At 36.5% G+C, this 14,115-nt stretch overlaps 1 protein-coding gene across 7 annotated transcripts in view; it reads left to right on the forward strand.

Moving 5' to 3' along the window:
* CPEB3 (cytoplasmic polyadenylation element binding protein 3) overlaps positions 1-14,115 on the forward strand; it is an 80,345-nt gene that overhangs the window by 17,262 nt on the left and 48,968 nt on the right. For 5 of the 7 annotated variants that reach the window (XM_066554226.1, XM_066554227.1, XM_066554230.1 and 2 more), the window contains exon 3: positions 10,744-10,903. In XM_066554226.1, coding sequence (XP_066410323.1) covers positions 10,744-10,903 — 160 coding nt within the window. The remainder of the gene's footprint in view (positions 1-10,743; positions 10,904-14,115) is intronic. The other 2 variants (XM_066554229.1, XM_066554231.1) reach the window with 1 other exon arrangement.

The following is a 14,115-nucleotide window of genomic DNA, read 5'->3' on the forward strand; positions in this document are numbered from 1 at the left end:
ATTTTCTGTGTCACTCTTACTGATTGATGAGGTCCTACTTTATGGTGAAGATTGAATTCTTGAATTCTGACGTGACCTTGCAGTCAGTGCTATTAAATATCAGTCTGCTTTGCTGCAGTTCTTCAGCTCTTTTTGTATGATGAGCTTATCTCTTTTGGGTTGATGATGTCTTGTAAATATTATTATTATGTTTCTACTTTAATAACCAACATGACTCATTTCAAGTATCTCAAGTGATCTCAAGGAAACTGGTCTCAAGATTTGCCCTTAAGAAACTGCATTATTTATACTTCTTTAGCAGATTCTCTTGAGCACTAGCAGTTCTTTCCCTTTTTGCAATTTTCTTTCTTACCTCAATTGCACTGGTTACTTTTTTGTCTCTTTATGTGGTCACTTTGCCTGTAGCAGCATGTGAAATGCTCTGTGGAAGTCCTTGTTAGTTCAGCCATATCCTCCTCTTTCAAGAAGCAGGAATCACTTTTTCCAGGGTAAATGTCAATAATGCATAATGCCACATTATTTCTGTACTGTGCTTCGTAAGAGACAAAATCCTTGTATTTCAGTCATAAAAACTAGAAACAGTGTTTGTCATCTATAGTTTCATATCCTGCTTCAGTTATTGCAGTTCTTTGATTTTTATTTTGCTGGTCAGATATACACAGTGCTGACATTGTGAGTTGGGCTAGCTTTAGTGCTTCCACTGGCAGCCTTACTGACTCCGGCTCCATTTGATTACAATGTTGCCATGCTCCTCATCAGTTACTGAGTGGGATAGATGATATTGCTTTCTCTTACTATTTATCTGTCTTCTCTGTTTACCCTTGTTTGCCTGATTTTCCTCTATGAATGTGAAGAGCAGTTATGGAGGCTACATTATTTTCTCCTGACTTCTGGTGTTTTAAATTTTTTTTCTGAGTCTTACTAGACCTTTTCTAGACATTTGTTGTCCATGGTATTCATGCTGACCTTTTAACAGTTTCCCTGAATATGTGTAAGTGGCTGAACATCCTGGTTCTTTCCTTGTAGCAATATTTTCTTAAGCTGCCTGTCAGTTTTTGTTACCCTGTGCAAAAAAAAAAAAAAAGGAGAATTCTGTTGCAAATCAGGTAGGCTTTTATCTCAAGACATTTTTCCTGTCTGTAGCAATCTTTGCTAAATTTGCCATGTGCTAATCAGTTTAGCTCTTATGATGTAAAAGGAAAGTGCTTTTCCTGCTCGTATGAATATGGTTTTCAATTTCTGCATAAAGAAGGTTTCCTTTTGGTTAATTGGCTGTTCACAGTTGTACTTGTGTCTTGTAAGTGATTTCCAAATTATTTTAATTAAATCCAAATATGCAGCAGTAATTTGAATGCATAACACCTACCTGACAACACAACTGCTCATGGCCTCTTCTTATCTAAGGGGAAAAATTTTTTATTCTGGTTATTTTAAAGAATTTTAATGTAAGTGTTCAGGCATTTTATATTAGTTATTCTTTTCCTCATATCCTCTATGCCTTTAAGCCCCTTAGGCAATAAAAGATGGAAGTATGCAGAGCATGATTCTGTTACTATTTTAATATATTATCCTATAAAGGTAATATATTTAATACCTTAATTCTGAATTTGTTGTTAAATTGAAGTTTTTTTAAATAAGTGGGATGATTCAGTACTTGCCACTGAAAAAATTCCTTTGTTTATAAAATTTAATCTGAAATGGAATTGCTTGCATATAGTTGATCTGAAGAGTTGCTTCTAATTAAAACATAATTTTGGACTGGGATTTTTTTGCTCTCCTTCTGTCCTTCCTTCCTCTAAGTGGAGCTTAATGTTACAAGTGGTTTTTGGATTGCTGCTCTGTGCTCTTTCCTGCCTGTTCAGTTGCACATATGCAGCCTTTGGTAATTTTGCTGATGATCAAATACATAATAGCAAATACTTTTAAATTAGAGTTTCTAACATAATGACACGTCAGGAAAAGGTTTGCCTGGTATCTCACTGCCTATACAGGAGTCTTCAACTCATGTTTAGAAGTAATTGCACAGCTTGAGAAGGCCTGTAGTTCTATTTCCTTTACATGAAGGTGTCTGAGGCAGTTTGGGATTCTATGATTGATTATGTCCTTGATAAAGTCCCAGGATGAACAGGAGTTGCTCCCTGACTATTCTCAATCCCCTTAGGAAGAATGTGACAGAATGGATTGCCGTGTGTCACAATTTAGTATGCATATTAATCATGCTATATAATGGTATAAAGTTAGGACTTGGGTAGTTCACATGAGTATTTGGTAAGTAATTAGTAATTAAAAGCATATTGCAACTAATAGGTTAATTTTTTTCTCTAAATCCTGCTGGATGCAAAGTGACATTTGACTGCAAAGGTGACATCACCTTCTTGTCTTCCCTGGGAGCTGTTTTTCATTGCCAGTGTTTCTGGCCTGCTTTAGGCCTGTGAGTAAATATTGGTGAATAGCCCCAGTCCCCCCCAGGCCTCAGGAGCAACGATCCCCACTGTACCATTTCCTCTTCTCAAATGGACCATAACTGTCCTCTCTAAGTTCTCCAGACCTGTAGGTGAGGATCTTGTCCTGTGTGAGCAGATGAAATGTGGTATCTCTTCCTTGTTGAAATAGCTACTGGAGTTCTGACACCTACAAGATTTTTGTTAGGAGGCGCTATTTCCTGAGCACAACAGAAATGGAACAGGAGTGTGACATGGAATGTGCCACTTAGATGTTACATTGGTCACATTTTTCTTAAAAGCACTATGATTTAGGGTGAGAGACAATATTTTATTTGTCATCAGGCTTAAAACATTTCAGTGACACTTTTTTTCCCCTCTTACCAACATATTCCTTGTCACTGATGATCAGTAACTGTAGACAAAACCACTGCTTCAGAGAAATCCTTGAGTCTCCTTTGCTTGGTGGCCATGGTGAATGAAGCCACTGGGCAATGGTGCTCAGAGATCTGTTTGACAGTGATTGCTTGTGTTCTCTTCTATCTCCCATTTTGTCTCGTTATGCTATCATACCACAGACAGACTGTAAATCTTTGAGACAACAGCTTCCTTATACAACATGTCTCTTCTGTCTTTTACATTCTGTGGTCCAGCCTGCAAAGTGGGATTATTGAGCTGTAGCCTCCCCAGTACTCCCTCCTCCTTTGCATCTCTGTAGCGCTTTCATTTTGTGATTTGAGGTTTGCACTTGTGCTGATTTGTCTGGCAAGGAGTTCTTAGGTCAATGTTACTTTTTCCTTGCAATGGGACACAGGCAACATTCTACTGAACAGAGAGGTAGAAGCCCAAAGGTAACTTATCAGTGCTGAACTCTTGCACAGCAGCCCAATGAACCAGTTAAATTATGTCATTTTAATAGCTCAAGGGTATAATGAATGGGCTTGTAAATTCTGCTGCTGACATATTTTTTTTTCCACTTGCTTGTTTTTGTGAATTGATGGTCATCTTGGGTGTAACTACTTTAATCCTATATTTTACAAGTGTTAGAACTGTTTGTTACTGGAATCAGTCACTATAATAGAAAGTGGATACCTCAGCTGTTTGAGATGCATTCAGCGGCAGGACTGATGAGCAGATTTTTATCTAAAGCATCACATTGAACAAAATATGACTAAACATAAATCCTGTCACTGGGTGTTCAGTCAGTTGTACTGTCTGCAGATCATTCCCTACAGCAGTGTAATGGCTGTAAAAAGAATAGATGTTTTGTTGATTCTTCTGATTTTTTTTATTTGTTGTTGTGGGGATTTTGTTTGGGTTTTTGAAATATGTTGTTCAATTGCTTTCATGGCAAAAGATGATGCTTGAAATATTAATTGTATTATATGATCATATTTCTGTTTGCAAAGATGGAAGCAAGGTAAAAGATGGTGTTCCCCATTGGAGCATTTGACTCTTCGTGCTTGACTGTCATTGAATGGAGAAATTACACTAGTGATCATGTAGAGTATGCTTGGCATATTATAAAAATGTGTATTGGAAGAAGAACTAAGTTATCAGCTGTTTTTAGGAAAATGCAGTGTAAATTGAATTACTTTCTTTCCCCACTTTGCAAGCAAATATTGAATATTTAGGAACTTGACCGGATAGTCAAGTTTAGTGAGTGTGATGCCAAGTCTTATAGCTATAAAGACTGAACTTTCTTCTATATATTTTGAACATTTACATTAGGGGTGTGCAAAAAGGGAATCTCAACTGCAAAGTAAACTGCAAAGACTGCATTTGAACAAATAATATAATTTTATTCGTTTTTGTAATTCTGTATAATGCTGATTGTGATTGTATCTCTTCATATTTCTATGCTTTTTAGTTAATCTGAAAACTAAAATTTCAAACATTTCACTAAAATATTTTAGAACTCAGAATTTATAGGCTGTTAAAGTTTGAATACAACTTTACCTTTCTTTCTGGAAAAATTGCTTGAGTAGATCAAGTTTTCAAGGCTTTTGCATTCAGTCCGAGTTCTTGCATGTTAACTATAAAAGTTTATATAACACACAAAAGATGACTAACTAACTAGAGTTTTGAAATATTATTTTTCAAATTACATAGAAATGTTTCCATAATCTTTATACAGTTAGATATTGTTTTATATGTGTATTAGTCTCCCTTATTTTTTTTAGAAGTCTTCTAAATAGGTTTTAAAAAATTCACCTTTTGCTCAGTGAACTTCTGAACACCTATGAAAATAAAGTGTGCTACAGTTGGTCATCTTGAAAAAAGACAAATGTATAAGAAGTTGATGTGTTCTGTGCACACTCCAAGAGCAACAATAACATAAGAAAACATTCCCCAATTTGTTCCAGTAAAGGAACACAATAAATCCGCCTTAAAAATTAACTGGAAAGGTAAAAAAGAAAGTGGAATTCCAATAAAATTTCACTAAGACTTGGTGTTACTAGTTACACCTCATTATGGGCATAGACAAATTTACCTTATTGTTCCATCCTAGCTACATTTTATGTCTTCCAATTTGTTTTGGTTTATTTCATTTTTTACTGAATCCAATATAAGGAAGAATTACTGAAATTTCTGGTTGTTCTAGTTCTGTGTATCTGGGTTGTCAGTCATGTTGTTGGCAGCATTCCAGCACCAAGCTGCAAAGGAAGTAACACTTGCTATGTACAATTTTTAAAATTCTTTTGTACAGTGATAATTTTACTTTACCATGTGACCATGTTGTCAGATTTCCTATATTTTCAAAGACTTTTTTTTAACTTCTCTGAGAATGCAAGTGGGATTGGGCATCCACCTGAAGCTGTGAGGGGTGAAGGACTGCCCAGTGAGCCTTTAGAGTGTGCTGGATGTGACCATTCATATGCACCATCATGGCATGTTGAGCATGTCCCAAGCTAAGCTCCAGAATACTTTTTTTTTTTTTTTTGCAGTTGTTGGTTTTGCTATTTTGAATTGAGATACTGAAACAAGACAAACTTGTTTTCCTTGTGTTCTTAGCAATTACCTGTGCTGCAGGTGCTAGAACAGAGTGAGCGAGCCCTGTTTGAAACAGTGCTGGCCCTTTGCCCTGTACTTATTCAAAGCTGTGCTTCCATTGACTTCAGCTTTTGTTGGCAATGCTTAGCAATCCTGTCCAGCCAAATCCAGGTTTATGGATAAATAAAATAATGCAGCACTGACCCCTGTGAAGAAGTTTGCATTGATAGGAAAGTTGTTTAAGCCCTAAGAGTTTTAGCTGTTCCCTATATCTCAAAATACTACATGTAATGACTGCTGGGAGCCTCACTGGAGTTGTGGTGTTCTGGAAACAGTTAATATTTCTGTGAGTTGAAGCCATCTTGTTGCTCAGCAGAGTTGGGTTGTGTTGTGCCACATACTGGTGCAGAAAGCTGAAAAATCTAGGGCAGCATGAAAATGAAGAGCACTGAAATAAATTACTGAAACTGAGATAGTGCTCAGAATATAGGAAGCTTAGTAGGAAGTCAGTGAACTGAAATATGTAGACCCAGGGAAATGTGTCTTTGGGAAGGTCCAGATACCTGAGGATTTGTCTCTTGCACAGTAAAAAATACGCAGCTGAGGGGTGTCTCTCAACTCCATGTGTATTTTATGGTATGGATGTAGATGACCATGCCAACAAGGATTTAAACATGCAACCTTGTGTTTCATGGTTAAGGATTCTGATTATGGATGATAGCTGGGCTTGGGCACCATGAGTTAGATTGCTGACATGCATTCTTAGGATAAAAACGTGTCCCTTTTTAACTGTACTTTAATAATTCATGCTCAAGTGTCTTTTCTGCCATAATCCTCTGCAGAGTGAGAGGAAAATGATACAGCATCAGGTTTTGGAGCAAGATGCATATTGTCCATGTCTCTGCCATGGGATAGGTCAGTCTTTTCCTTTTTTAGCTCATTAGTTCCAATTACTTTGGGCTACTGTTCGAGCTGAGAGTTAATGAGGAAATCAGGCTGTATTAAGATCCACTTCTCACATGTTATGGTCCTAACTATAAATTTGATCTTGACATTGTCATTTGTGATGAAGTCATATATTTTTTTCTCATTCTTTATCTTTCCCTCTCAGCAGTAAACACATGGTTTGTGTATCTACTGGGAGGGACCTGGAGTAGTGCTGGGTATGCCCTGCCCTTACATGCCCCTGCTGTGAGTCTGAAGGGATCAGAAGAAAGCCTACCATGTTACAGGGTACAACAAATGGGAAAAAGTTCTTTTTATTTCAAATGTTACAAATGTGTCAGTACTTCAGTACTGCTATGTAATATTTGTTTCATAAATAAGTTTCAAAATTACTTTTGCCTTCCTGGAATTTGGTGATGCACTTATTACAACTCAGCCATCTCCTGGAGTAAGTGACACAGGCATCTGTCCTAGAGATAAACAGACCTCTTCAAAGCACTGTTTTGATTCACTGCTAGAGCTCGTTCATTATGTGTGTTGGATGGAGACTGGAGACTTCTGACTAATTATCATGGCTGTGTAATTAAAGACTAGCATAATACATATGCACGAAAGTGTAAGATTCAGATAAAATGCACATTGTTGTATTTTCTCATTTTATTTTAGTGCATTGACTCTGCAGTTATTCTTGGCACTTACTCTTTGGTTTTGATTTTTTTTTTAAAGTAAAATATTATAGACACTGTGTTATGTGACATTTTTTATCGGACTTACAAGTAAGATATTTAGAGGTAGAAAGTTGAGACCCAGCTCCCAACTAAAGGTTCATTTCACTTTGTGATTCTTCAAAATCTGATCCTGATATGCATTTGTGTTTTGTCACTATATTGATGTCCACTTTGAGGAAGTCCATGGCATAGATGAATGTAGAGATAGCAGCCATGAAGGGCTGGGATTTAAAGTTATGGGATGCATCTCTTCTCTGAGAGCTGTTATTACTAAACTGGTTTTCTTTCGTTCAAGTCTGGATAGTTCTGAGAACTGAAATATGCTGCCATATACACCAGCAGCTAACGAGGAAGGAGCTGCTGTCTGCACACAGCAGAAATACAATCCAACATGGGCAGGCTGGACTTAATCTTTTGCTGACTTAATGATTATTGTGTAGCCAAAGGCAGTGCCTGGTAGCTGGAGATTTCTCTTTTATCCATAATGCAGTTTATCTAAGTAGGTCTTAGGAGCTTTGTCTTCTGTAGGAAGATATCCCAGCAAATCTTCCAGACTGGCTGGATTTTAAAACTTTTTTTCGAAGTTATTTATTATGCTTTATCACTCTGTATTTTGTATATCTTTTGATTTTAGTTCATGTTCCTAGTCCCAGAACTTTCTTGCAAAATCCTCATGTGCTGCTAAGGACTTTTATGAATTGTTTATGTTGTTGGGATTGTTTTGCAATAGATTGGTGGCCTATGGAAACAATGCAAAAGGCAAATCCAGGAGCTGGAACAGTATCAGCTCACGAAACCAGGAGAACCTGTTCATGCTGAGAAATGAGGAAACATAATTGTGTGTGTGTGTGCAGAAGCACCAGTCATCTTGGAAGAAATTGCTCAGTTTAGAAAACAGTTTTCAAATCTGCTGAGTACAAATGAGTTGCTACTGAAATGGAAGCTGCTGAGAAAAATGGTAATAGCCCTTTTATTTAGGAGCTAGAATGGTAGCCCTTACTTGTGTTTTATCACCCACATTGCAAAGTCTGTAGTCAGCACACGTTATACTTATGCACTGCCACAACACACTCATAAAATCTGTTGTGTTCAAAATTTCCTTTACTAGATTTATCTTGCTCAAGTGCTATAATGGGAAGTGTTATAATTGCCTGGTAAAGGGTTTTGATTAAATTGATCTTCCTGTGTTTAATGTAGGTCTGTTTTAATCCTGAAAATATATTGCAGGTTTGTGTGCCCCTTAAAAGGTTAGGAAGATGCAGCATTCCAGCAAGCCTGCCCTGCATAGCCTTGCTGCCATGTTACAATTTCTTTCTCCCTTTTCCCCCTTGTGCTGAGCTCCTTGGCAGGTTACAGAACAAAGCAGGACCTCCCAGGGATTTGCTACTATAGCAGCATGGTTAAAATATAACATACATATGTTAATAAAGGGCAATTAAATTCAATTTGTAGGCTGTGTCCTCTTCTGAACTCAAGCCTTCTGACCTCTAAGACTGTAATCTCAGGAATGTTTGAAGCTGGAATAAACTACCACTGTGGCAAAAGCTGCAGTCCTGCCCTTTAGCTCTCCTGTCAGTGCTGGTTTTGCCAGCTCAGCTCTGCTATGGCTGTATAGTAAACCAGGTCAGGGCACACATCTGACTGAAAAATACTTCCTTACCTCTATTTAGGATATAAGCTGTATCTTTGCATTCATATTTTCTCTTCAAAAGGATGTTGTAGTTGGGTATTGAAGCAGCTGACCACGTACATGCAGTACATATATCTAAAAGAGGCAGATAGAAAAAGCCAACAAAAGTTCTTGGTTTAGAGGAATGATATAAAACCTATTTAATCAATTTACTAATGCATCACTAGAATGGGTTTTTTCATCAAAGTTAATGCTTTTTCTTTTTGATTTACCCTTGCATTTTTTTTAAGGAAGTGATTATGAAACAAACTCTTCTCTACTAGTGCATATTACTAAGAAGTGGGTTGTTTTAACCAAATAAAGTTTTCTTTTTGGAAGAAAAAAACCCAACCTCAGCACTTTGGATGTTTTCATTTGGTTTGAGGGTTTTTCCCCTAGGATCTACTTTGAATTTGCTGGACATACATACATTTTATTTTATGTTTCAGTGCATTGCTCCATTTGGATAGGGAAGCAAGTACTCTTTTAAATACAGTATACAAATGATGGAATTCTAAGCAGCTGTAGAAGACAAGAATCATCAACAAAGAGAATTGAAAATGAGTGAGCTCATTTGAACTTCAGTACTTAGTATAGCTCCTAACAGAAATCTAGTATAGCTCACTGAATAAGGGAAATTGGGTCTTCAGTTTAGGGTAGGCACTGTGGGAACATGAGTTTTTTGACAGTAAGATTATCTGTATTTCAGAGTTTTCTGTAATAGCAAGCTTTTAATGATGTGTATTTATTTTAATTCCAGAACAAGAATATTAAAAGAGTAATGAATTTATGCAAGTATTCTCTCCTTTAGTTTTACTTAAAGACAACCTAAGAACAAGATGGTTCAAGAGAAATAGTATTTATTAAGACAGAATTTTATTACCTTTTCTATGGATACTGCTTTTTCTCTGAGGATTTTAAATACTAGTTTTGCAAGCAAGAATATCTTATAGTAACATGTGAAAAACATTGTTCCAGGAATTGTGGGAGCATATTACAAGGAAGGTTTCAGTTTGCAGGGTAGGATGTTATGCCACTTTTTATCAACTGTAGCATAATATAGTATATAACAACCCCTTTTTTAATGATAGTGATGAGAGTAGGCAAACAAATATTTTTTAACAACTGGTTGACTATAAGGGGCCATTCTGTTTTGCTGTCTTACAGTGTACAGTACTCTGGATACATGGGCGTTGGTAGATTGTTTCCTCCATGGAATTGTTCCTGAACTTTGCAACTGGTTGTTCTAGTAGGCCTGCTGAAGACTGATTCTGGATTTTGTTTTTCTTTTCTTTTTCCCTTTTACTTACCAAAAGCAGAAGCAGAACTACAGTGAATTAAAAATGGGAGGTTCAAACAATACAGACCAGCCCTTGCTCAGGTTTTTGAGTGTCCTTCAGTGGAAGTGTTATCCTAGCTTGACTCTATTTTTTCTTGCACCTAGTGTACTTTCCTTAAACCCATCAGGTTAATGTTGGACATTTGAAGAATTAATTGGTACTTTCTGGCACAAAGGTGCCTGCTGGTGTCTTGAGCATTGCTTGCTCCTGCTCTGATATTAAGGTAGCACAGTGACAGGAAGCAGATGATGAAGCTGTAAACCAAATATCTCTGAAATAATTTCATTTCTCCTGTGTAAGCATTAATACTGCTTTATTTCTAAGTTCTTATTTAAATGACAATATTTAGAATTAGCAGTTGCTTGTGTGTATATTTTTAGAAATACTTAAAAGCCTCTCTGCATAGCTGTACTGGGGAAAACAGCAGTTGCAAAATAAAGGGTATAATTTTAAACTGTAGACATATTTATATTTTTTTTTCTTATAGAAAGTTCTATCAAATTCTATCATCTAGAATTGGATGCTGGAATTTATATAATAAATTATATATGAGAAATGAGCCTATGTTAGAAAATTAAATTTTTCAATAACACTTGTCTTTTCTTCCTTTTTTTTGTTTCTTCTAGGACCGGAATAGGCCCTATGACACTTTTAACTTGCACTCTTTGGAAAATTCCTTAATGGATATGATAAGGACTGATCATGAGCCTCTGAAAGGTAAACACTACCCTCCCAGTGGCCCACCAATGAGTTTCGCTGATATAATGTGGAGGAATCATTTTACAGGTTAGGAATATTCATATGTCCATGCTTGCTTGGTGTTTAAACAAAAATCAGCTTTTCGGTATTTCTATAAACTTTTTATTAATGAATGAGTTTCCAGTTTTGTGAAATTTCTGTTTTCCCATCTTAAGATAAACTTCTCTACTAGGAAGATAAGGTGAAATGTCTATCCATTTATTGTAAGTGTACAATCGTAGTATTATCTGACTGGCATATCTGAAACATGGGATTTTCTATCAACAAATTGTAGAGCAAGATCACTTGCTGCAGTCACTTCAAAAAATATTTCATGCAACTGGAGTCCAGTTGTTGTGTTCAACATCTTTTTAAAAGGTTATACTAAAGTGTGGATTATCAGCTAGGATGCACTGGTCCTAAACCAACCAGTGTATCAAAGTTATTCTCTATAGTTAATTTCAGGTTTCTTTAAACAAATTTATCCTGATTTGGATTTCAAATTGTTAGGGGAAGCCAAAAGATATTAGCTGTTGTTAAGTGCTGGGAAAGTTGTGATTATTTATGCTGTTAAACTCTGTTTGTTCTACCAGGTGTTGGCATTAGGGATGAAACCATTTGCAATACTTGGCTGATAGTATAGTAAAAGGTGTGGCAGCATTTCATTGAATTCCTGATCAACCTGCACCCTCCTTTGTCTTTATCTTTCGCTGGTTATGTTTAAAAATAGGTACACATTCTTGCTGATATGCATTCTTGCTGACTTATAAGACTGAGGATAGTTGTAAGCCATATACCAAGGAAGTATTGAACAAGAAATGATTCCCAAATACTAAGTCAGAACACAAAGAAGAAATCTATTTGTGTATAGCACTTCCTATGCTAATGCTTATATGCAAGTTTTTTGATGTCGTGACTGCCTCATTTACTCTCCTCTCCATTGTAAAAATATTTGTTCTTGGTCAAAAATACTGTGCCTTTTTTACCTTATCTTCTGGGTACAGGTTTTATTCACAAGCCAAACAAACTGGTTTCTTTACCCCTGTTATCTTGAAATTTGCTGTGCCATAGCCTTCATGTGTCTTTAACCATTATTCATCTGTCTAAAATGGCAAGGAATGCAGTCTCATGTCTATTCTGATCATAAACCCCTGAAATAAGGGTTCAAGTCAAACTTAAAAAACCATGCTCAACAAAATTGACATTTCTACTGGAAATATGTTTCATGTGGCTGGCATTAGAACATTAATAAAATTCAAATTGCTAGTAAATACAATTAATTAGTTATTGTATCTTGTTAGATACATTGTAATTTAGCTAAAACTCATTATTTTTATGGAGTTTTTCAGTATTTATTTACATATACAAATAGAAACTAATTTTTGAAGAATGAATTTCCACATGAATCTTAGTGTGGAAAAAATGAAAAAGATGGGGTTAGAATTGGACTGGATATTAATTATTGAAGTTGGTTATTGTGTAAAGTTTAAATTGATCTTTTCCATTTGATAGTGGGACCATTAGCTTTACTTTTGCTCTAATAAGGGCTTCTGTCTCAGACTGGATGTGCTCTAACTATTTCATTTTCTCATTCAGTGTTTCTCACCCATTTTGGCCTTCCTCCCTTGCTAATGAGCTCACTTCCAGTCAGCAGCTGTTGGAGAAGTCTGTTTTTCTATTAGTTACCTCCCTGCCTATGGGTTTCCCCCCAGTGATACTGTTGCTTTCCTGGTTTCTTTTTTCTCTTCCATCTAAGCACGGGGCTGACTTTGCCAGCCCCCAGCCTGGCCCTGGCCTCGTGTGCACTTTCCCTGCTCCTGTTTTCACACTGCAGTGTGACTGGGAATATTCACAGGAGCAGCTCTTACAGGACATGTTCATTCTCCCTTGCAAGAGGTGTTGCTTTCCTCTGTGTTAAACAGATCAATGTTCCTATTTTAGCTGAATCCTTTTCCTGAAAACCATTCTTCTGCAAAAATTGATTCAGTCCTGACATCACTTTCTTACTGTATTTTTGCTGTTTCTTTTTCTGTGAATATTGGTCTTGAATGTTTTCCTGTACATTGCACTACTTTTTCTCTACAAAAGTGCAGAAGGTTTTCAGCTGCTGTCCTTCTCTGCACCTTCCTCACATTTCATTTTGTTGTCTTATAAATTCACTTGCTTTTTCTTATTTATTTCACACTCCTCTGACTCTCCCCTTTAAGGGAGCAGGACATTTTAGTCTGTTAGCACATTCAGAAAGTGAGTGATCAGTTCTGCTTGCTTTAGCTTGCTCTTAAGTCATTGCCTTGAAGCTTTTTTAATATATATTGGTTATGTACTTCAGCTTAGTTTTTTCAGTTCCTTGTAGACAAGCCCATGTGAATGCCTCTTGTGTGAAATTTCTGGAATATTATTAACTTAACCCAACCTCTGAGCTAGTTCCTCTTCATTTTACCAACTCTGTCTTTCATAGTAAACTGTTTATTCCCTTTAAATCTTTACTTTGTCTTGCATCTGATAGTCCTCTCTTAGGTTTGTGCACTATTTCTTCTGTAGATACAAAAATCCTAATATAAAATAAAAGCAATGAGATGGGTTTCAAATGACTTTTTAAAATTGTTCTTCTTTTGGTAAATGAGCCCTTTTTTCTCAAACAATCACAGTTAGCAGCACTTACAGGTCAGTTTGCCATACATTTACTATACAAATTTTGAGTGGAAAGTATGAAAAGGGTGAGTACCAAAATCCTCTGATTTTGAAAATACAGGAAGATTTGATTCTAGAAAAACTGTATATTTCTTGGGGCCTCCAATGCATGTTACAGAGCCTGAAACAGGTCCATGTTTCAGGATCATTTCACCCTGCTGCTGCCAGCAAGTACTTATTTTTAGAAGTACTGTCTGTATATGTATTAATGAGTAAAATATTGCAAGCAGTTTATCTGAAGTTTGAAACTTTGCTTGAAACATCATCCTTCTTGGCATGTGTGCCCTTCATGTCCCAGCAGATACTTGGAACAAAAAATAATTCTCTTGGGTATGGAATAAGAGCTCACAATTAGAATGTGGGTGGGAGGATTAACCATAAAAGATTCTGATGGGAAGACCAAACTGAAATGCTTCTGGGATATTTTGTTCTTGTTTTGGGGTCTGAGTTCCTCATGCTCTGTTTGGTTCAGAGGAGGTAATGGAGAAGCTCAAGGTGAGAGAGTCTCTTGTTTGTAGTTGCTGAAGCTTCATACCCTTCTCTCAGTCTGAGGAATGGTCAGGCTTTGT

The sequence above is a fragment of the Molothrus aeneus genome, chromosome 8 (assembly GCF_037042795.1).
Source record: "Molothrus aeneus isolate 106 chromosome 8, BPBGC_Maene_1.0, whole genome shotgun sequence".
NCBI lineage: Eukaryota > Metazoa > Chordata > Aves > Passeriformes > Icteridae > Molothrus > Molothrus aeneus.